The sequence below is a fragment of the Vombatus ursinus genome, unplaced genomic scaffold (genome assembly GCF_900497805.2).
Source record: "Vombatus ursinus unplaced genomic scaffold, bare-nosed wombat genome assembly UNPS02014779.1, whole genome shotgun sequence".
In the NCBI taxonomy this organism is placed as follows: domain Eukaryota; kingdom Metazoa; phylum Chordata; class Mammalia; order Diprotodontia; family Vombatidae; genus Vombatus; species Vombatus ursinus.
The window spans coordinates 36,523,499-36,548,920 of record NW_020954557.1 but is presented as its reverse complement, the minus strand read 5'-3'; the positions used below and the strand labels follow the sequence as shown (position 1 = coordinate 36,548,920).

Sequence of the window (25,422 nt, the reverse complement as noted above, 5' to 3'; positions counted from 1 at the left end):
GATAGATAGATAGATAGATAGATAGATAGATAGATAGATAGATAGATGGTACAGGGTGAGTTGAAGATGAAGGGGTCATATCTAGAGAATAAAATTAAGGGGTGAAAAAGAATTATACTAGGAGAAGGAGAAAGGGAGAGGTAGAATGGGGTAAATTATTTCACAAAAAAAAAACAGAAAAGAAAAGGCTCTTACAGTGGAGGGGAAACGGGGGAAGGTGAGAGGGAATAAGTGAATCTTATTCTCATAGGATTTGACTTAAGGAGGGAATAACATACACATTCAATTGGGTATGGAAATCTGTCTCACCCTACAGGAAAATGGGGGGGGGGGAAGGGAACAAGAGAGTAGGGGGATGATAGAGAGGAGGGCAGATTGGGAAAGGGGATAATCAGAAGCAAATACTTCTGAGGAGGGACAGGGTCAAAAGAAAGAATAGAATAAATGGGGGAGGATGGGATAGGATTAAGGGAAATAGAGTTAGTTTTTCACAGCATGTCTACTATGGAAGTGTTTTGCATAACTGCACATGTATAACCTATATTTAGTTGCTTGACTTATCAACGAGGGTGGGTGGGGAAGGAGTAAGGGAGAAAATTTGGAACCCAAAGTTTTAAAAACACATGTTTGAAAAAAGTTTTTTCACTTGCAACTGGGAAATAAGAAATATAGGACATGGGGTACAGAAATCCATCCTGCCCTACAGGAAAATTGAAGGGGAAGGGGATAAGAGAAGGGGGAGAGAGATAGAAGGAAAAGCAGACTAGGGGAAGGGGTATTTAGAATGCATGCCATCTTGGGGCGGGGGGAAGGGTGAGATGGGGTGAAAATTTGGAACTCAAAATCTTGTGGAAGTAAATGTTGAAAAGAAAAAAATAAATAAAAATTACTATTTACATGCCTCTGTAATGACTATCTTCCTTCCCTGGAATGAATTCTCTCTTCATCTCCACCTCAAACAATCTTTTCCATCAAAATGAAACTCAAGCACCATTTTTTTTATGAACTCTTTCCTGAACTCAGTTAGGGCTAGTGATTTACCCTCGCTAACTACCCTACACTGATTATCTTCACATTTATTCTATGTATACATATGGAGTATATGGGCTATTCAGCGAGAACCAACACCTCTAGTATGAGGGCTTACTGAGACCTTTTCGGGGCTGTTCATCCACCTTTGGTGTCCACCTGCCACCTAACTCTCACCTGTGGCTACAAGATGCTGTAGCTTGTGCAATAGCCACACCCTAAGAAACTGTCTCAGCAGACATTTCTAAACCAGGTTGAAGGTAACTGACAGGCCTCAAACCTATTGGTGAGTTGGGGGGGTGTTCCTATCCTTTCTTCACTCTGTAATTCAGCCAAAGTGGCCTTCTCTCTAGTCTTCACACATGGCACTGCATTTCCTCCCATTTACATGCCTTTGTAAAGCATGGGAATGCTTTCCCTGGTGGAATAGAAGATGAGAACAATTTGTTCCAATGTCCACGAAGGTGGGCCGAAGACACTGTGGAGTGCTTAGAGCTTGGTCAAACATCAAAGATGCCAAGGTCATCCACTGGATCCTGGGATATCACCAGTCATCTTGACTTTTGTTTTACCACTGGACTTTTCTCAGGAAGAGAGTAAGGCTGACTACTTTGCTCAACTGTGCCTCACTTAAATCCAATTTACACACAAGTTAGGACATCACCCAGGATGAACAAGAACAGTAATATATCCATGTATCTTTCTTGTCTCCCCAATTAGAATGCAACCTCCTTTAGAGTAAGGATCATTTCATTCTTTGTATTCCTGGTACTTATCAAAGTGTCTCGCACGTGGCAGGTATTTATAGATGCAAGCTTACTAATTTTGTTAGGCATTGATGGGGCTACAAAGATGAATGAGACAGGGGCCTTGATCTCGTGAAGTTTTTGATCTATTGAGAAAGGTAAGACACATATACAAATAACCAATATGATACTCTACCCAATCATAACAAGAGGGTCAAAATGCTATGAGTTGAATCATAGAAAAGAAAGGTCACTTCTATCTTGGTGGGATGGGGGAAAGCCAGTTCTAGTTTTTCTTCATGATACTTTGAAAATGTCTAAAAAGATAGGAAAATTACTTGGAAGAGACATTCTATTATTCCACAGGAATCTTCCCATCCCTCCAGGAAGGAATAAATCATCAGAACTATGCATCTCAGAAGCTCCAAAGAAAGCTGGAGCCTAGGAATTTAATTATTTTCTACTATCTTCAAAGAAGAGAAACTACCTTCTTTACTACTCAGTTTTAGGCTGAATGTCTACATTTGCTAATAAATAATGCCACGTTTGAGTTCAATAATATTATTCTTCATCTACCAAGAAAAAAAATCTAAGTGCTTTTTACAAAATTCTCATTTGTGAAAATTGGAGAGCAAAAATATTTAAAGATTTTCATTTGTAAGCCCTTCTGTGAAACAGGCAGAAATAGAATTTCCCAACACAAACCTCCAGGGCATTTTCGAAAAATTCTGAAGTCAGTTTCAGGAGCTCTCTTCTCCTCTCCAGGACAGTGACCAGGACTGCCCAGGCATCTCCCAGAGTCTCAGCCATAGCTTCATAGACCTGATGCTGGTCCTTGTTCTCTTCTGCTGCCTTGTCTGCCTCTTGTAACAGGTCCCATACCCGATCTTCCAAAGCCTGAACCAAGAGGAAAAAAAATAAGAAAATAATCAAGTATAAAGTAATCCCGATCAAGAATTTGGGTCAAATCTGACTTGCTTCACAAGCTCCAGAATTTTACTGACATGGATTCTAAATATCCTCTCTAAAGAGGAAGGTCACAACTCCTCAGCTCTTTGAAGATGGTCTTCCTACACTCTGTGGGCGATAATTTCATACCCTGGTGGTCAACCTACCAGTGATGAATTCCTGCAAACTCCTCTACTCCAAAATATCATTGTAGCCAAGATGTGGCTCTGGATTCTCATAAGCTATGCTAATGGAATACAGCATCTGGCAGGCCCTACGAAGCTGAAGAGGTTTTGGTCTTTGTGTCTAACACCCAAAGAGCATCTCCACTGAATTTGAAGTTAACTGGCTAAAGATTTCTGTGCATGAACATTTGAACAGATATGTTTTGGGTAACTTTCTTGCTTTTGTCATGAAAAGGAACACAAACACAAAGCAAAGTAAACAGAAGCAAGAAAACAATAATGAAGACAATAACCACAACAGACAAATTGAAAAATACTTAAATCAGAATGACCAAGTTGGCTCTGAAAAAAGAAATATGGAGACATAATTCCTTCCCTTCTTTGCAGAGGTGGAGGACTATGGGCATGTAATGCTATATATACAGTAAGACAGTTAATATATTGGCTAGAGACAGCTAGGTATTACAATGGATAGAACACTGGGCCTTGACTCAGGAAAGCCTGAATTAAAATCCAGCCTTAAAACATTTATTAACTTTGTGACCTGGGCAAGTGACTTGTATGCCCTGGTTTCCTTATCTGTAAAATGGAGAAATAATATCACCTACCTTTCAGTATCGTCATAACAATCAGATGAGATAATATTTATAAATTGCTTTGCACCTTTGAAACACCATATAAATGCAACTATTATTATAATTTTGTTGAATTCCTAACCCCCTCCTTCTACTTTGTTTTTTATTCTTTTCATAAATCATAGTTTTCTAGGTGAAAAAAGGGAAAGGATATATTAAGAAGCTGTTACATAAAAATAAAAAGGCTTTAATAATTTTTTAAATATGGAAATACAAAATGAGGTCAAGTCCTAGCCTCTGACTTATACATCAGTATAAGCTAGATGGTATAATTTATAGAGTGCTAGACCTGGAATCAGAAAGACCTGAATTCAAATTCAGCTTTGGACACTTATTAGTTATTTGTGACCTTGGGCAAGTCACTTAACCTTTGCCTGCCTCAGGTTTTTCATCTATGAAATGGGGAAAATAATAGCACCTCCTTTCCAGGTTTATTATGAAGATAAAATGAGGTAATATTTGTGAAGCACTAGAGAAATGTCAGTTATTTAAATGTTATATTATTTTAAGTTATAGAAATAATAATCATACTACCTGTGTGACCATTAGCAAGTCAAGTAATATTTTTGTGTTCAAGGCAAATCTCTAAGACTCTATTACAGGTGAGATGCCAATCTGCCATGGTGGTCTATTAATTTTTTTTAATTTGAAAATATATGAGTAGGGGTTCAATACTGTTTTTCTTAAACATAAAGCTATGAGACAGAAGTCAGATTTTAGAAGTTGAGCCAGCCTTTTCAAGGCTTTTTTTTTTACTCTGCTCCAACTCCCCAAGAACATGCTCAGACACCATACTAGGGTACAATCCATGGAGGATTAAAGAAAGATGTATCAGGTGCTAACTATGTGCCAGGTACTACGGATGCAAAGACAAAAATTAAATTCAGAATTAAAAAGTATGCCAAACGAGTGTGGTAGAGTGGAAAGAACACAATTTAGAGCAAGAACAGTTGAGATCAAGTCCAATTTATTAGCTTGTAACCTTGAATAAAGCATTTAACTTGACCTTCCATTTCTTCACTTGTAAACAAGGGATAATAATACACTATCACCTCATAGGATTGTTATGACAATATGAAAGGATAATGTATATAAGATGCTTTGTAGCCATAAAGTGCTATTTAATCTTTAAAGAACAAATTTATAAATCAGCTCTTCTAGCCCCAAACTATATTAGACTGGACACTATACAAGTATTTCCAATGTCCTTGGTTAACCCATCTGGCATCCAATGCACTCTCTTGACTGATAAAGGAGGGGAATAAAAACTCATAATGAAACTTTTTCAAACCTTCATATGAGTGCCTGAATGACCTATCTAGAATGTAAATGCTGTTCATGGATAACTCAAATCAGATTCTGCCACAGATTAGGTTGCACACTGAAGCTGTCTCTGGGGAAGTCTATTCAATAGGTGCTCTGTTTGCTGCAGTGTTCAGGCTGAACTATACAATTTCAACACCCAAACTACCATGAGAATCAGATTCATTGTGCAGCACTTGCCTTACTTTGTCATGAGAGAAGATAATTTCTGAGCTACTTCCTCCTCCTGTGACATTCTTCAGATTATCTGGAGGGTTGATTAATTTTGTCCTGTACATGTTTTTCATCTTTTCCTCTTTATCATGAAAATGGATTAACTTAGTCACAATTTCTCTTCTCATTAAACATTCTTGAAATAGCACCTGCAAATGAGAAGAGAAATACATATTAGATATTTTAATATTCCAGGATAAGTCATTCTTCTGACACCAATTATATTAAGGAATGAAAACAGGAAAACATGAAAACCTCATGACAGAGATGGAAGAATAAGAAATAATAGAGAAAGAATTCATTATAAGGCTAAGCAGAGGATAGTAATCACCTAGCCAGTTACTGCTACTGCTCCATATTCTGCATAAAGGTGACAGGATTAATCTGAATATAAGGTAAAAATGTCTGTTTCTGAAAGGATGCTGTGGGAAATATTTTTTCATACACATAACCCTCTAACCCTTAATAAATTTTAAATGGCTCTGCTTAGTTTGGTATAGTGTATTCCAAATTGGGCTCATGGGGGTGTCCTGGAGGATACTGGAAGCTAGAACCGTGATGGTGTCACCTGCTTACCAGTAGTATCCCTTCTGTGTCAGAGGTTTCAAGGCAAGTTCCTTGGAGGACTGATAGTCTGACAAAGTGCTTTAGGTATTTTGTGAACTAATGACCTCTTGTAATATTCATGATTATAATATTACAATGTTGATACTTTTATTTCTGACATGAATTAATAATTGATTGGTGGAATTTAATTTGGGAGAGAGACCAGCAAGGATGATATAATGAGAGGAGGAAATAAAAGCCATCTCTCTACCACAACTACTCCAGCAAAGATAGAGGAAGAGTACTAGAACTAATGGTAATCAGGAAATTCAAGGAGAAACAATGGGTGCCTTTTGCTGGTCCAGACTGGCACAGAGAGACAACCAGCCCTCTGTGGGCATTGGTAGGGAGGAAGGAGGATGGGAGGTCCAAGTGCAGGGCATGGCCAGCAACTGTAAATCAGGAAAGGGAACATGGACCTGCAGTTTTGTCATTCTCTCCCTGGATCAGAATCACAAAGCCTTCCTGTGGACTGGAACTGAAGCTTGAAGCTGCATACCCAGGACAAGGAGTGTGGACCAGAGGCAACCTAAAATTCTATTGTTATGACTCTGCCAACCCTTCCAGCATGCAGACAGGGATGGGGACCAGCAGCTATTTTCTGGAGCTCCAACTTACAGGGGGAATGAATTGTTAATGAAATAAAAGACTTTTAAGTTTTCCTGATGAAAAGACCAAAGCTGAGTAAAAACTTCAAACTGCTAACACTGCAATCATTGATTCACATAAAAAGGTAAATATGTTTGGCCAACTCAAAGAGCCTATACAAGGATTAACTGTACATTCTAATAGAGAAAGAAGAAACAAGTGTCACCTCAGAACTTCAATGTTATCAAAAGTCATAGAAGTTACATAAGACAGAAGGACTGGGAATGGTTTGGTTATGTTTTGATGCTCTTGAGAGGCAAAAATGGTGGGAAAAGAAATGGAGGAAAGGAGTAGAAATTTCTATTTCACATAATTTTAGTGTTTAAGGACACTATACAAACATGGAGGTGGGAGTGAGGACAATGAATGTCACTTGAACCTCACTTTCATTTGAAATATACAAAGGAGAGTAGAACACACACACACACACACACACACACACACACACACAGAATTTCATGAAGAAATACACCCTGTACAACAGGAGTGCTGGAAGAAGGGAAAGGAGAGAATAAGAGGGAGAGTAAATTCATGGAGGGATTATTCAGAAACAAGACCAATGTCAACCTTGGAGGGTAGATAATGAAAAGGAGTGTAAAAGGATAAAAAGGGCATGGACCTTTGATCAGGGACTTCTCAAAGAGAAGAGGGAAGGGGAGAAAAGTATATCACACCATTTTATTTTAATTTATTAGTGCTGAGTACACTTCTTCTCCCTCCCTCCCTTCTTTGCAAAGAATGGTTGATGTCAAAAAGAGGAAAAAATGGAAGAGGACAGAATGGAGGGAAACACATAATTTTAAAAATTACTATGAATGAATTAAACTCATTCATAAAATGGAAGAGGACAGAATGAATTACAAAATAAAATCCAAAAATATGTTGTTTATATGTAATGGAGATTCACCAAAAAAAGTTAAAACAAAGGTCTGGAATAAGTATCTATTATGCTTCAGCTGAACTCAAGAAAGCAAATTAAACATCCTAAATTGACAGTACAATTAAAATGATGTTTAATAAAGAGCCTTTAAGAGAAAGGCTCAAAGAAACTAATTTAATCCTAAGGAATTGATAGTTTAAATAACAAAACAGAGATAACAGATAATTTCATAAAAGAAAATACTACCAATGAGACAACATAACAAAAGTTATTAAGTGAAAAATTTAAAATACAATTAATGATAAAGGTAGATTTAAATAAATAATTAAAAAAACAAATTATTAGTCTATTTTTAAGAGATAAACCAAATTTTTATTTCAAAAATGAAAAAAATTCATAATAAATGAAGAAAAAAAAGGAAATCATCAGAATCTATGTTGCCAAATCACATGCCAATGAAACTGAGAAATAAAATGAATGAATAGTTTTTAAAACTTAAAATATCCAGATTATCAGGACAAAAATATATAACTTAAATCCTCAAATCTCAGGGAAACAAGTTAAATAAACCAAAAATGAAATCTCTAAAAAACTCTGGACCATTTGAATTTACAAGTGAATTCTAACAAATTTTCAAAAAACAATTTCAATATTATATAAATGATGTACAAAAATAGGAAAAGAAAGAATCCTACAAAATTCTTTCTATAATTCAAATATTGGCTTGACACCTAAATGAAATGAGTCGAAATAGAGAAATAAGACTAAAGACAGATATAACTAATGGATATTGATGGAAAATTTTTAAATAAAATATCAACATAGAGTCTAGTCTAAAGCAACATATTAAAAAGGTTATACATTATGATCATGTTGGATTTATCCAGGAATGCATGGTTGACTCAATATTAAGAAACTACAAACATATGATAATATTAAGAGCAAAAATAATCAAAATCACAATTATATCAATAGATTCATAAGAAGCTTTTAACAAAATACAACATCCATTTCTGTTTAAAAGACTCAAATACATAGGAACAAATGGGTCTTTTCTTAATATAATAAATAGCATCCATCTAAAACCCAGAGCCAACACTGTATGTAATTGTGATATACTAGAGGCCTTTCCAATAAGATTGGGATAAAACAAGGATGTCCATTATCATAGCTACTAATTATATAATACTAAAAGTGCTAACTAGATTAATAAGACAGAAAAAGAAATTGAGGGAATAGGCTTAAGCAAAGAGGAAATCAATCAAATTCTAGAGAGTCAATTAAAAATTTAACTGAAACAGTATAGCAGGATACAAAAATAAACCTATATAAATCATCATTCTTTCTGTATATTAACAATAAAAACTCTAAGGAAATGATGGGAAGAGAAATTCTATTCAAAATAACTATAGAACGTATAAAATTTTAGTGAGTCTATCTATTAGATCTATAAGAATATAACAAAAAATACTATTTTACAAAAATAAAGACAAACCTGAATAATTGGAAACATATTAATTGTTCAAGTTTGGAAAGGGTGAATGTAATGGAAAAATGACAGTTCCACCCATTAATTTGCTTCAATTAAAAAACATTTCTTAATTGTTTACTATGTGCCAGGCACTGTGCTAAGCATTGAGGATGCAAATAAGAAAAAAATAATAATAATCTCTCCCCTCAAGGAGCTTTTAGTCTAATGAGGGAAGACAATATACAGGAGGAAGATGAAAAACTTGTGAGGAGAGAAAGGGAGGGAAGCCCACCAATTTTCATTATATGAAATTAAAGTGTGTTTTTGCAGAAACAAAATTAATGTAGTTAATACTAGAAGAGAAACAGTAAACTGGGGGGCAGGGGAAGGGAATCTTTGCCGTAAGTTTCTCTGATAAAGATGTCATTTATAAGATATAAGGACCTGATTCATGTGTGTGTGTGTGTGTGTGTGTGTATGTGTATGTGTGTGTGTGTATACATATATATGAATAGGAGCTATTCCCCAGTAGATTTATGGTCAAAGGATATGAAGAGGTGGTTCTCAAAGGAAGAAAACTGATCAATAGCTACATAAAAAAATGCTCCAGGTCATTAATAATAACATAAATGCAAATTTAAACAACTCTGGGGTTCCACCTCACACCATCAGATTAGCAAAGATGACAAAATTAAAAACAAAAATTGCTGCAGGAGCTGCAGGAAAACATACACATTATATTGTTGATGAAGTTAAGAACTCATCCAAATGTTCTGAAAAGAAATTTGGAATTGTACTCACAAAGTCACTAAATTATGTGAATCTTTGACCCAGTAACGCTACTAATAAGGTTATAATATTTTTTTTAAATCAAAGAAAGAAGAAAAGGACCAATAAGTTAAAAATATCTTTTTGTGTTAAAGAACTGAAATCTAAAGGAGTACCCATCAATTAGGTAATGGCTGCATAAGTTATGGTATATGAATGTAATGGAACATTATTGTACCATAAGAAAAGAAAAAGAGGTTTAATCTGCTGGGAGGACTTGTGTGAAATACAGAGTGAAATGAAGTGAAGAAGAACCAAAATAATTTATACAATAACAATACTACAAAGAAAAACAGCTAAGAAAGACTAGTCTGATCAATACAATGCCTAACCACAATTCCAGAGGACTGATGATGAAACATCAAATATCTTCTTCCTGACAAAGAGGTAACGGACTGAAAGTATGGAATAAGACATACATTTTTGGACATGTTCAATGAAGGGATTTGTTTTGCGTTAGTATGCATGTTTGACACAGGGGACGTATAAATAAACACTCTTTACAAAAATAAAGACAGACCTAGGTGAAGAAAGAAAAAGAATTCTTTTCATTAGATGATCCAGACCAAACAGGAACAACTAATATCTTTCCCATTTGATTGCTTATATTTAGTCTGTACCATGTAATAAAAATGACAATGCTATCAAGGCAATTTATTTATGCAGTGCCTTATCGATCAAAATAAGAAAGGACCATTTTTCTTTCAATTTAGGCTATGGGGAATGCAAGTCAGAGGGAGCAGGGGAAAGGAAGTGTCTAATAGGGCAACTAGTGATAGCCACAGTTAGTGACTACCAACATTCTACCAGTGAAGAAACTAGACAGAACCAGAGTGACCAAGTCAACCTCCCAAGGTCACACACTTTATTAGTGACAGAGTCAGGAGCAGAATTCAGGTCCGATCATGAATTTGTATGCTTAACCTACAATTTCTTAACCTATTGTGGCCAGTACTTTTGTAAGCTAAGTGATTGGTAAATTAATTAAGGTCATGGAAATGACTAAAGCTAAATGACCCCATTCTGGAGTTCGAATCTATAACATAATAGGCATTAATTAGTACCATGTTTTTGTCCAACTCAAGGTACAAAAATTAATTCATGAGTTAGAACAGTCTTAAAAAAATAACTCTATGGTCTTTGTATGGTCTGGCAATGACCCTTACAGTTTCAATAAATTAAAGATGAGTGAAAGCTAATATTGAAAGTATTTTAAAGCTGAATACAGATACAGAGCATTCATCTTCAAGAACCACTACCAGGCCTGAAAAGTATTTTTTAAAGACAACTCCTCTTTGAGATAGATTTTGTTTTTCTTTTTCTTTTCTTACTTCTTTTTTCTCTATCTTTGTAATGAAATATTTGAATGCATATAAACAGATCATTGTGCCAAACTGTATTGTTGAGATAGATTGTATGAACATTTAAGATTTAATATTATAATCCAGAAATGTAGTAGAAATGATAAAAATCTGTGCTGTGGAAAGTTCAGATTCCAGAATTTTATGCTTCATGTTCAAACAGCCAGACCAAATATGGACCATAAATTTCTGAAATGGCTGCTTAGATGAAGAACATTGCATTCTGGGATTTGTAGTTCCCATGGGCTGATTCCCATATTAATGATGAGGAAGAATACAATCCTTTTTTATGTGTCCCATGGGCATCCCCACTAAGAATACTAAAACGGAACTGAACATATGTGAAGGCAAACTTATTTTCTCCATTATTAGTGTAACCACACTGCCAATGCTGCTATGTAATGCACTCTAAATCAGTGTTTATAATAATTTTCTATTATTTCTTTCTAATGCTACTAATAAATTTGTTTCAAATCTCATTTGAATACTAATGAACAATTTTAAAAATTGAAGGCATTTGCTTAATAAATAAATTGGGGCACTTGACTCTTAGGTGTCTTTCTCCATAGATAGAGCTGTATGCTTCAATAAATTTATTTTAGTCTGCCAATATAATTCTAACACCAGATGTTTTGGCTATCATTCATTACATTTAAGAGATAAAATAAAGATGGAATCACAGATTTCTATTTCTTTGTGACATATTTGACTATTAACGTTCAGGAAATTTCTTGAAATTTTATCAGGTCCTATCTATAACATGACCTTAAAGACCCTTCCCAACTATAAGATAAACTGTAAAGCCATAGATTCCTCTGACTTCTGGAAATATTTAACTATTAAATACTATAAATGGGAAAAAGCTTTTAAGTATCTTCTATTGAAGCTGACAGGCAACCAGGCATAGTAGCTAGAGGTCTGACCTTGGAATCAGGAAGACTTGTGTTCAGATCTTACCATGATATAAATCATTTCTACGACCATGAGCAAGCTACCTAGCCCTTTAATCCAGCCTCTTCTCCCTATCTGGAATAGCCATCTGGACATTTAGATGTCTGGTCTGATCCCCTCCCTGGGGGAAGTTCACTTACTTCAGTGCTCCATTCTGGAGCTGAACTCTACTGATTGTTAAGTGAGTACAAACTCAGATAACCCCACTATATTTAGCTAGCCCCAGATTATGTCTATGGGAAGAAGAGGAAAAGGGTATTCTGGGCACTGTGAGAGAAAACCAGAGCCTAGAGGGCAGGGCACCTAAAAGGGGAAAAGAGAACCATAGAAAACGCCAAGGGTGTGAACTGGGCATTAGGACAAATTTGGCTTCCTTCATGGTTTTGCCTAGGTTTGGCCCTTTGCATTTGAAAGTCATTGTACAGAAGTAAGGGTCAGAATAGATATGCCTCAGTCTATTCAAATGGTACTTCAGTTTTTGACAAAACAGGAAGACTCCTGTGAAATATAATGATCAGATTTCCCAATGTTATTGAAATGGACTGAGCTTTTCAGTATCCACCCAAGGCAAACGAACGTGCCTGGCAACATGATTGCTGAGCTATAATCCATGACCTTTGTTTGCTTGTGGAGAGCAAGAGAGGTACCTCAGGACAAGAGAAGGGGAAATATTGTCCTAATTTTCAAAAAAAGGAAAGAGAATGTAGTATGTAGACTATGATAAGCCAGTGATATTGGCTCCATTTCTTAGAAAAACACTAGAACATGTTATCCAAAGGATAGTTGGTGAAATATCCAGAAAAGGAAATGGGGATCACAAGGTAACAGCATAGATGTCTTTATCAAAAATAGGTTATTTCTGACTAATCTGATTTCCTTTCATGATAGGGTAGAAGACAGGGATACTACAGAAAAAATTTCCCTAGATTTTAGTAAAGCATTTGATAGTCCATCATATTATTCTTATAGGAGAAAAAAGTGGAGAGATGTGGGATAGGTCAGTGATATCAAACTCAGAGGAACAGACACCTGGGGGTAGCATGTTGACTTAGAAAACCACAAATTAACATCATCTATGTTGTATTTCGTTAAACATATCCCAATTTCATTTTAATCTGCAGATGGCTGGAATTTAATGCCTTCAGGTGAAATCATTGTGTTATTAGTGGATACTCAAACTGGTAGATTCAAAGAAGAATAATTAATGAGTAATGAGCCCATGTCAACTTGAAAGAAAGTCTCTAGTAGAGTTCCCAAGGGATGAACACTGGGCTCTGTCATATTTAACATTTTTACAAGGACTTAGATCAAGGTATAAGTGGCATGCTTTTCAAATTCACATGAAGATACAAATTTGGCAGGGATAATTATCATACTGAATAACTGTCAGAACTAAAAAAAATCTCAAAAGACCAGAACAGAAATGTCAAACCTAAGGTCTGCTACTTGAACCAGGTTAAAATGTGATTGGGAAATGTTTAACAAAAAAAAAAAAAAAAAACCACAATAAAATCTAGATAATGTTAATTTGCGGTTAAAAATGTAGCTGCAAAGAGCCATTCTTATGTAAATTTGATACCCCTGGGCTAGAACATTAGATTGAATTGATTTAAATGAGATTTAATAGGGATTAATGTAAAGTGTCATACATGGGTTTCAAAATTGGCTTCACAAATACAAGAAAGGAATAGCATGGATAGACAATAGTCTGAAGAATATCTGGGAGTTTTATTGAACTGAAAGCTCATTATGAGCCAATAATGTGGTAGGAAGGTCCAAAATGCTAATGTGATCCCAGATTGTATTAAGAGTCATAGGGCCAACTAGATGGTGCAGTGAATAGAGCACCAGCCCTGGAGTCAGGAGGACCTGAGTTCAAATCCGGCCTCAGACACTTGATATTTACTAGCTGTGTGACCCTGGGCAAGTCACTTAACCCCAATTGCCTAGCCAAAAAAAAAAAGAAGAGTCATAGGGTTCAGGATGAGAGAGGTAATGGTCCTCTTGGGGACCCAAGGGATATTTAGCCTTTAGAAGAAAAATCTTAAGACTGATGTGATAGCTTTGTTGAAGTATATGAAGGCTTGTCTTATGAAAGCAGGATTATATTTTTTCTTCTTGACCCAAGAGGATGCAATCAAGACAAATGGGTACAAGTTTCAAAGAAGGAAATTTAGGCTTTGAATAAAGAGCCAATACCAATTCATAGCTGTCCTAAAGTGATACAGGCCCCTTTAGAAAGTCATGAAATCAAAGTGTTCAACCAAAAGATGGAAGGTGACATTGCAGGGTCCCTTGCAGTTCTGAGATTCAGTGATTGAATGGTTTTCCTATTGTATGATCTCATTTCCTTTGGCTTATACTTGAGCAACACATGGCCTTTTGGGAAATCATTTTTGGAACTTGGTTTTAGTTTTTCCTATAGCACTAACTCTCTCCCTGAGCAGGGGAAAAAGAACCATACCTAGAATCAGTAAGACCTGGGTTCTTACCTCTAACACTTTTTTTTTTTTTGCTTTTTGGTGAGGTAATCAGGGTTAAGTGACTTGCCCAGAATCACACAGCTAGTGAGTGTTGTGTGTCTGGGGCCGGATTTGAACTCACATCCTCCTGACACCAGGGCTGGTGCTCTATCCACTGTGCTATCTAACTGCCCCTTTTTTTGTTTGTTTGTTTGTTTTGTTTTTTGGTGAGGTTACATTTGAATTCAGGTCCTCCTGAGTCCAAGGCTGGAGCTCTATCCACTGCTCCACCTAGCTGCCCCACCTCTAACCCTTACTGTGTGACTTTATCAGGCCATTAATATCTGAATCTCAGTTTTCTCCCCTGTAAAATAGGACTATTAATACCTAAATTACCTATATCGTAGGGTTGTGGTGATCCTTTTGCAGACCAAAGAATACTATGTAAATGTGAATTATTACTGAACTAAGGAAGCCCATCTTCTAGGCACCTTACACCTTAGCAAAAGTTCGGGAGGCAGTGGGGAATGGTTGAGTAAGTTTGAAAAGGCAGGTACACCTTCTCAGGTGATCCTTTCTCCTATGTCCCTCAAATAATAATAACAATAATAATAGGCTATAGTCCTATAGGGATTCATAGTGGTAATGTATTTTGTATATGATGGGGAAGAAAGAAGTCTCCCTCCCCAACTTCAGTTGATATCATCAATATCAAACAGAAATTAAGGAATTACCTAAAACTCACCAGAAAAAAAAAAGTGTGAATAAAGGTCTCAACCAATCAGAGAGGATAACAGGGCTTTAGCCTTTGGAAGAAGGCAATTGATATCACATTTGCCTTCTGTGGGAAATTCTTGTGAACAGCTGAGAGAATCTTTCACTACTCTTGGGCCTTCATGTAGGGAAAAAACATCCATTCAGAGATTTAGGAGTGCAAGGTGACACTTAGGAGGTGGGAGAGGGCTATCTATCCTCCCCCCAAGGCATCTGACCAAGAGACTGGACAAATAAGAGTCGGTGCATCTCTCTGGGAGCAGAGTCACGCAACCTTCAGTGACGTCAGTATTCAGTGGAGGTGGGGAGAAAAACTCCATGCTTCCTTGTATTGATCCTCCCAGCAGCTCTGTAAGATAGGTAGTACAAATATCCCAATTCCCATTTTATAAGTGAGGAATGCAGCTCATGGAGGGCCCAAAGTTACCCAGCTAATGGATAGCGGAGCTCCTATCTGCAATCTAGTTCTTCAAACTCTCAAGCCCCACTCTCTTTCTATTAGAGAACATTGTGTTCTGGACCTCAGCCAGGCAAGGTTCTCTGTGTGTGTACTCTTTGTGTGCTCACATCTCATCCAATCCTCTCCTCTTTACACACACACAAACACACACACATACACATTCTCTCTCTCTCTCTCCCTCACTCCTACCACTCCTGAGTATAAGACAGTCCTGCTCTGACCTTAACGCCACTATCTTCAAATTTTAAAAACAGTCAAATTAACCAAAATATTAAAGAAAACATGGACACAACTAAGAATCCAAGAGATCAATATTTCCAACTCTTTCCAAACATGAAATGGAAAAGCTGCTTCTTGTTTTCACTTGAATTTTTTCAATAATTAGATTTTTAATGTTTTTTTTTAAATTATGCTCTTAGATCGTAGAAGCCTAGGGTGCAAGTAAAATAAAATCACCTGATACAACACTTAAATCAATTGATAGTGGCAGCAATAATATGTTTAAATAAAAATCTAGAGGCATAAAACAGCATAAGTGAGGATATCCACTATCTTAATAAGCCAATTTATTTTGTAAGCAGACTTCATTTTATAATAGAGGTAGGGTATTCCAAGGACAATGTCTTGTCTCAAGGTCTCTGAAGTGTTTGTCAGGATACTGTGAACAGCCTCAGGTGAAGCTTTCTTGTTGCATCTTGTCATCAAACTTAGTAAAGTGTGGTGGAATGGGATCTGAATGATAGATACACTGGTCAACATAATCAAGCTGGGTATTTAAAAGGGATGCAAAGGGGCACATTGTCTCCCCTCCCCTCCCTATCTGTAAAGGGCAGTAAACACAAGTTGTTACCAGAACACATGATAAACCCATTTCACTTTGCTCCCTGTGGTTTGAATATTGCTGGATTTTAAGGTAACTCATTTTATGGACTTTCAGCTACCTCAAACTACCAAATGCAAAGTACCGAAAGCATTATGGATTTCTTCCTCACTGAAGTGTTAAATGATTCCCTGAATAGCTGAACAGCAATTTTCTAAAAGAGTAAATATGTTGCATATCTTGCCTGAAACTTTCCTGACATTGTGGTGTCTACCCATGTTAGACTTCTGAGAATCTATACTCCCACCCCTCTGCCATCCATCATGTTGATTATAGGTCAATCTGTGAATGCCCCTGGACTTCCCCAAAAGGGCTGGGAACTCAAGGGTCCCTATAGCCTGATGCCAGGTAGGAACTAATTCTATCTTCCTGAGGTACCTCTAAACTCAAATCCTTTAATGTTCCCTCATTTTAATTGTAGAGTGCTACCAGTCTCTATAACTGAGTAGAAGAGTTAAGTGAAGGTTTCAAAGTGATATCACTACTAATCCCTTTAATAAAAAGATTTGCAAAACTTGGACTCAGTCAAAAAGCTGCTCCCAAGGACCTAGAAGGCCACATGTGGCCTTGAGACTACAGGTTCCCATCCCTGGGCCTCTAGACTGTCATCTAGCTACTACTTTTTGAGCATTCTAGATGGCATACTGGATACGGCATTAGACTTACAATCAGGAAGAACTGAGAATGAATACTGCTTCAGACATACTGTGAGAGCCTGGCCAAGTCTATTAAACTCTTTCAGCCTCAGTTTCTTTCCCTTTAAATGGGGATAATAATAGCACTTAACTCATAAGGTGTAAGGTAGATGTGGGGCAGCTAGGTGGTGTAGTGGATAGAGTGTCCCACCCAGAGTCAAGAAGCTAAAATCTGAGTTCAAATCTGGCCTCAGACACTAGCTGTGTGACCCTGGGCAAGTCACTTGACCCTGTTTCCTTCAGTTTCCTCATCTGTAAAATGAGCTGGAGAAGGAAATGGCAAACCATTCCAGTATCTCTTCCAAGAAAACCCCAAATGGGATCATGGAGAGTTGAACATGACTGAAACAATTCAACAACAACAAATATAAATCAAGATATAACTGATTAGAGGTTAAATTGCTTTTTTTTATAATTACTGTTGACTTTTTTTGTTAAAAACTAAAACAATCCAATAAATGTATAAACAAAACTGATTTTAAAGTAATATTGAAAATGTAAGTTGAGATAAATGTGTAAAAATCCTAAAATCCTTAGAAAATCCTAACAATTCTAATGCGTGTGATCCTAAGAATAAAGTATAAAGATGCTATATAACTCTAAGGCATAATTATTATGGTTGTTACTCAAAATCCATAGAGCCCCACAGAAAAGCTTCTTTCCTGCCCTAAACATGAACAGATAGGTAGACAGACGGACAGACAGGAAACATGTTTCCTTTGTCTCAGCCTCTCTATACATCTAAACTATTAAAGAGCTTTGAGAGCTAAACTCCTGTGAAGAAAATACTGCCTTATTTTACCCTTTACTTTCTTGATGTAGAAAAAAAGAACATCTTGTAAGTTTTGTTGGCCCATAAATGATAAAGACACACTCCTGGTCTAACTTCCCATTTGAAAGGTTCAGAGACCAAGGAGACAGTATGGTACAATGGATTTAGGATCAGACCAACCCAGCCTGGTTTCTTTCACTTACTAGCAGTATGTATACAGTAGTTAGCACGTTGTTGTTGTTCAGTTGTGTCCAACTCTTCATGAGCCTATTTGGGGTTTTCGTGGCCAAGATACTGGAGTGCTTTGCTACTTCCTTCTCTAGATGAGGAAACTGAGGTAAACAGGGTTAAGTAACTTGCCCAGGGTCACATATTTAGTGTCTGAGGCTAGATTTGAACTTGGGAAGATGAGTCTTCATCAACAGTGCTCTATCCACTGTTCCACTTACATGCTTAGCACATAGTAGGTCCTTAATAAATGTTTGTTGACTAACCATATAGCCTTGGGCAAGACACTTCATTTCTTTATCTGTAAAATGAGAGGCACGGACTGGTAGATAGAGCACTAGATTTGGAATCAAGAAAAACTGAGTTTAATTCTGCCTCAGACAATTACTAGTTGTGTGACTTTGGACAAGTCACTTAACCTCTTCATGCCTCCGTTTCTTCATCTGTAAAAAGAAGGGGTTGGATTCCATGTTTTCTAAGGTCCCTTCTAGATCTAAATCTGTGTTCTTATGACTAGATAATCTGTTAAGTTTCCTTCTAGCTCTACAATTCCATGAGGCTGTGAAAAATCCCAAAGGACTTCTTTGAGCTGCTTTGTAGATGGTAAAAGACAGTCCTGACGGTGAGTAGTTCGTCTGTCATCTCTTCTATTTTAAGAGTCTCCTGTCCTACAAACTAGGTCCTTTGCTCCAGTTCTTCACCAAATGCCACAAGTTCACCCCTTTGTCAAGTTGCAAGGTCAATAGCCTAAGAAATAATGGACAAAAATAGTCAAACTGAAGTAAAAGAATGTGGGCATTCCTAGCCTTCCATTGAGATACTCAACTTGGAGCTTAAAACATGTGAATTTTATTATCATTTTTCAAACCACAACCATATTGTAAATCAACATGAAATCAGTTTCATGATGGAAATGCCAGAAGGCTCCTAATCTTTCAGTGTTGCAACAGTGCCTCTATAATTAAATGTAAATAACTCTGAAACAGATAGTAACAGATTATTTTTTCTTACCTAATTTTCTGCAAAATAACTATTGTTCAAAAGAGATTGCTTTCGTATGGGGCAGATAAAAGATTGTATTTAAAACAGATTTCTAATGCAAAAAAAAAAAGCCTAGCAACATTACTTTTAAAATGTGTTTTCCTAAATTTCTTTTTCTTGGGGTATTTGCATATAAATGACTCTCCAATGTCTGCTCCATGAAATGAAGTAAATAAAGTAATTAGAAACAATCTACAGGTTTGTGGCTCAGATTATTAATGGTGGCTTTTGTTATTTAAGGAAGTTAAGGCTGTACCAGTTGGTTTGTTTATATTTCTCTGCTTTTCCCTTAGAATCCTGGTGCCTTTAGTAAGATAGAGAACAGAGCCCTGAAGGCATATCAAGAATGCCATTGTGTGTTTGACTGGTGGGGACTCTGAGCATTTATAATTGAATGCAAAATGACTGACAGCTCCCAAAAGGTTGATGAAAGCCAGAGTTTCAGGAGGCATTTGTACCAGACTTAACAATAAATATATACAAGTGTCCCACTAGCATCTTACCACAGAGCAAATATAAACCACGTGATAAGGGCAGGTATTCCTAACACTAAGAGTTAAGAGCTCTTCTCTAGATTTGGAGTCAGAGACTCTGTTCAAACCCTGTATCTGTCTGTGCAATCTACTTCATATCCCCTAACCTCTGTGGGCTTCAGTTTACCCAACTATAAAAGGAGGGTGTTGGACTAATTTCTCTTTCACTTTGAAATCTATGATTCAATTTCCATGCCTGGGGAAAAAAAAACTTTCTGTTTTTTCCCCTTGCCTAAATCACAGTGCAGATGGAAAGATAACTCATATGAACAGAATATTGGAAGGCACCAAGGTGGCACAATGGACCCTATACCTGGAATCAGGAAGAGCTGAGTTCAAATCTCTTAAAATCAGATATCTACTATCTGGGTGACCCTGAGCAAGTCACTAACCCTCTGCCTCAATATCCTCAACTGTAAAATGGGAATAATAATAGCACCTACTTCATTGGTTATAGTAAGGATAAAATGAGGTAAAATTTATAGAACATTTAACATTGTAGCTGGCACGTAATAGGTACTTCCTCTTTCCTTCTGCCACTATCTCTCTGACTCTATTTGCAAATCACTTCACATGAACTATTTAAGCCTCAATATCACAGAGAATTCCAGAGTTGGAAGGGCCACCTAATTAAAAAATATCAGGCAAGTAGTCATCCCTCTGACTGAAGAGCTCCAATGAAAAAAAACCCACTACCAACAGAGGCAGTCCATTCCAATTTTGGACAGCTCTAATCTAAGAAGTTTTTTTTTTTTTCCAGCCTTCAAGCTTTAATTTGCCTACTGCTATTCATTCTGCCCTCTGGAGCCAAACAGAACATATACAGAATCTCAGAGCCAGAAGGACTTTTACCACCTTACCCATTCATTTCACAGGGGAGGTAACTATGACCTAGAGATCCTTGACCCAAGTTCACATGGCTAAATGTATGGCATAGTCAGGACCTTGAGATCATGTCTCCTAAATTCCAGTTCAGCCCCTCTTTCACTACCTTACTTGTCTACTTCATATGTGTTTTTTTTTCTGTACATCTTTCCATTGAAAAAAGATTACAAACTCCCTGAGTAGAAAAGGACTACTGACCCTGAAATTCCTTTTCTCTTTTTGCAGGGTCCTCACCAAGTTTGCATGAGATACTCTTGTTCAGCTGGACTGTGCAATTAACCAAAAGCTATCTAGTTCATTCTTTTCCTTCTTTTAAATTCAGGGCCTCACTTATTGTCCAGTATCTATCCAAGAGATATTTACAAATGGACTAACTCAGTGGGCTGCCATTCAAATGAATCTCGAAGTGGGCAAAAGGAAGTCTTCATTCACTTAGTTTTTATTATGTGGATTGTTAGGTCAATTTCTTTTGAGGGTCTATAGAACTCCCTGAAGAGTCCCTGGAGGAGTCTGGAGATGTATGTAATCAGCAATCTAGAAATCAGTAGCATTTGTAGTATCTCACTGATACAGGGAATCCCTGGTCTATTTGCACTCTGCAGGACATCCTTCCTCTCATTGCAACAAAACTTTTGCTATTCTGATTACTAAGACTCTGTTGCCAGCACTGACTTTTCTCTGTACTTTTAGATGACTACAGCACATTTCTACTTAAGTATCATGCCATAGTCTTAACTTAACATGTCGATCAACACTACCCCTCTTCTGAAATTCTCTGTGGTAACACTGTTCTTCTAGCCTTTTCAGCTTCAAATCTTAATACTATCTTTAAATCTTTCTTATTTTCATACACTCTATAAACCAATAAGCAAGTACTTGTTGAATGAATGAAGGTACTTTCTGAAAAACTTAGTCACAACCATGTTTGAGGCCTTATTTTCCCAGATAATTATGGTAGTGTAAATGTGGTGGAGGTGGCTAAAACAGACCCTGCAATTTCATGGGGATAACCTCCTTTTACCCTTTCATAGTAGCGAAGAAAGTGGTCAGGATAGGATTCTGAGGACGTAATGATGCTAGGGAACATTGATTACTCCTTTTCATCTACTTTCCACACTGAGAAGAGTTTCATGAGGTTCAGCTATTATATTATTAATGTAAAGAGCTTTTCTGTCTTGAAAGAAAAGCATTATACAGAATAAATAAATTCTTAAATAGTATTTTGTCTTTTTGATCTGATATATTCTACATCACTTTTTCCTAAGGAGCTATTTAGTCATTAAATGCAAGGTTCTGTCCCAGAGATTTAGACTTTTGCCTGGCTGACCACAGGCCAGCTGTAGGAGAGGCAATGTGATACCATGGAATGAGAGCTGTTAAGCTGAGCGTCAGAAGACCAGCAATTGAATGCCAACTCTGCCACGCACAACCTAAGTGGCAAGTCACTTAACTCTGGGCCTCAGTTTCCTCATCTATAAAGTGAAGTTGAACTAGATGACATCTGGGTCCTTTCCAGTCCTAAATGTATGCACCTAGACTTTTCTTAAAACACAAAAGGGAAAGGGGAACAAAAGTATAACTGTAATAAATGAATACCCAGATGGGTGGGACACTCAAGTTGTTAAAGAGTCTATTTTAGAATAACATTTACATTTCCAGACTTTCAGCAAATCTCCACCCCACTTCTCCCCCATCTCCTCTTGGTAATTTACAAAGATCTAGCGAAAGACCACAGAGAAATCACAAAGAAAAAAAATTGAATCATGAATGAAATATTTATAAATAAAGTAAGCAATTATTTTTAAAATTTGTTAAATTAGACTGAGCTCTTTAAGACTGAATAAAAGCCTGAGATGACAAAAAGCAGATCCACATCCTGACTTATATATTCCTCACCCAAGTACCAAAATATACAAACCTTAATCATCAGTTAACTAACATTAAACAAAATTAATAAAGGGCATTCTAATGGAAACTCTGAAGCTATTGTTAAAGTCTAAATTACTTTCTGCTTTTCTTGTAATTATCATTATTAAGTACCAGTTCTGTAAGGAACCCCACTGAGCATTATTGGAGCAATGAATGAATGATGCTCAACAAATTAATTACATCTCAAGTCATTAATGAAATATACAATAATGTTTCAAGAGTTCTTAACTATACCATTTGCTATTTTATGGAACACTTTTTTTTTTTTTACTGGCTTCTACCTTTACCTTTCTTCTATCTTTTAAATCAGATTAATAGTTTTTCTTTTTCCACCATTTCCAAATGTTACATATAATTTACTTGTTTCAAAGAAATCATAGTTTAAAGCAAATTGTATTAAAATGAATGTTATTACAAGAAAAAAAAATAACCTAAACAAAACCCTTCCTTTCCCTGTCTAATGGTCTATAGTAAGTGGGCTTTGTGAATCCCCTTAACAACATTTGCTCCTAGAAATAATTTGTCACAAAGAATGATTTTTTTTCCACATTCTTGTCACCACAAGAATAACCATTTCAACAAAATTATTTCTTAGGCTTTAGAACTGAAAGAGACTTTTGAAATCATCCTTGTCCAAAACCCTTCATTTTAAAAATCAACTAATTGAGGCCCAAAGAGAAGTGATTTGGTCAAGGTCATACAGAAAAGAAGTAGCAGAAGTAGCAGAGACAGAATTCAAACTCTCATGCTCTTTGATGATTGAACAGCATGGTTTAACCATGAGGAGCATTATAAGACATAGATAATAAGCATTTATTACTATGTGCCAGCATAGTGCTAAGTGCTAAGCTCTGGGGATACAAATATAAGCTTCTCCTTGACCATCAAAAAAAAAAAAAAGATAATTCCTGCCCTCAAGGAGCTTACATTCTAATGGGAGAAAAGGACACACAGAAGTGGTAGGAAATGGGGAAAGGAGAGAAAAGGAAAGTACCCCCAGGCATATGGTGTTAACTAAGTCTGCAAAGTTAGAAGCAAGGCCAGGAGAAGAATAGAGGTATCATTATGACAGCTCCCTCTTCCCAAAGACTTCCTTCTCAAGCAACAAAGCCAATAGACCTCAGTTCTTGTCTTACTATCTGGCTGTGTGACCCTGGATCAGCTAGTTCCCCTCTGAGCTTCTCAATTTTCTCATCTGTAAAGTGGAGTTGGGCTAAATATGCAAACATTTCCTCCAAGACATTTAGATAAAACCTGATAAACAGTTAAAGGAGTTTCTGAGCTAATGATTTTTAGCTCAGATTTAGCTCAGATTTAATGATTTTTAAACCATGTTATTCATTAGAAGTGATTTGGTTTAAGGTTTCAGGGGTGCTGGGACCCCAAAATCACAATACGCGGGTCCTGCCCAAAAAGAATTTGACCCAAGCCTTCTTTCAGCCAAAGACAAGATTTAATAGAACATCTATCATACTGGGCAGACTCTTAAGGAGCCTGAACATCGGTAAGCTATAGGCTAGATTATAAGAATCTAAGAATCTTAATGGAGACAAGGTGGACCTTACATACAGAAAGACTGTGGGGGGGACCTAGGAGTGGCCAATAAGCTGGGGTGAACAGAACTCCTGGGACCTGGACCTAGTGGCCAAGGGAGAATGAAACCTAGCTAGAATTAAGAGTAGGAAATGGTCCAGGGGCCATGGGGAGGTAAGACAATGGAGGGGAGATTGGGTGTAGCCACAATGAAAGGCCAGTTGATGGGATTATAGCCTCAGGCTAACTCCAGAGATTTGGCCATGTGGGAAAGTCCAAGGTTTTTCCTTTCTGGGGCCCAGATCCCAACCCCATCATTCCCCCCTCAAACAAATGGGACCCAAATTCTTTTGGAGTAAGGGGCAAAGGTCTCAGCTTCTGAAACTGCTTCCTGATGGCAAGGGGTGTAGAGCTGTCCCTGCCTCGAGGGGCTGCCAACCCCATCAGAATGATCTTCAATTTTAGTGAAAGAATTTGTAACAATGTGTTTTATAAATAAAGCCCTGAAAATGGAGGACAGTGTAGACTTTGAGTGTTATCAGGGACAGACTTGGGGTGTTCTTGTTCCCTAGCTCTAAACATATTAAAGCATGGAATAGATTTTGAGGTGATTTCTGTTGTAAAAATGGTGTTCTGGATGGCTGACTGTGGGCTTGTAGTTCCAAAGAAGCCACCATTTATTCCCGAAGTTATATATAGGGATAACTGTGACTCTAGGAAACCACTGAGCGGCTGAAAGGCTAAACAAGCTCCAAGTATTTTGAAGTAATTTTGTCCCTCTCCTTTCCCACACTCACATTGCCATAGTGCCAAAAATTCCCCACAATTGAAAAGATGATGGTTTGGGCTGATTAAGGCATGAATTCCTATGGGGCCTATTAAAAGTAATCTCTGAGAGGAATAACATTTTAACATCAAAGCTTGAGACAATGTGTGATGTGGAAAGGACATTGGAGTCAGAAGACCTGGGTTCAAGGTCAGACGATGAAATTTTACTAACTTGTGTCCCAGCACAAGTCATTTAATCTCATTGAGAGTGTTTCTTCATTGGGAAAATGGGGTAATGATATTTGGAATACCAGACCAGCTAATATTGTGAGGAAAGAGATTTCTGTCATGTGATATACAGTCAAGGGGTTTATGATCATAATTATAATAGGTAGTATTTATATAGTATAGTATTTCACAGCTTGCCAAGCACTTTACATTTGTCATATGTAATAATAATACCCTCACAAGAACTCTATGAAGTAGGTGGTATTATCATATAAATGAGGTTGCTGGTGGCAAAAGAGATTATATGACTTGCCCAGGATCACATAGTTACTATGCCTCTAAGACAGGATTCAAAACTCAGTCTTCCTAACTATTTGTGCAATATTGCACTAATATTTACATCTACCTGG

General features: G+C 36.9%; 1 protein-coding gene across 2 annotated transcripts in view; it reads right to left on the bottom strand.

Moving 5' to 3' along the window:
• The window catches only part of CCDC141 (coiled-coil domain containing 141), a 276,321-nt gene that overhangs the window by 228,539 nt on the left and 22,360 nt on the right, over positions 1-25,422 (bottom strand). For both annotated transcript variants that reach the window (XM_027865848.1, XM_027865847.1), the window contains exon 4: positions 2,481-2,672. In XM_027865848.1, the coding sequence (XP_027721649.1) occupies positions 2,481-2,672 (192 nt within the window). The remainder of the gene's footprint in view (positions 1-2,480; positions 2,673-25,422) is intronic.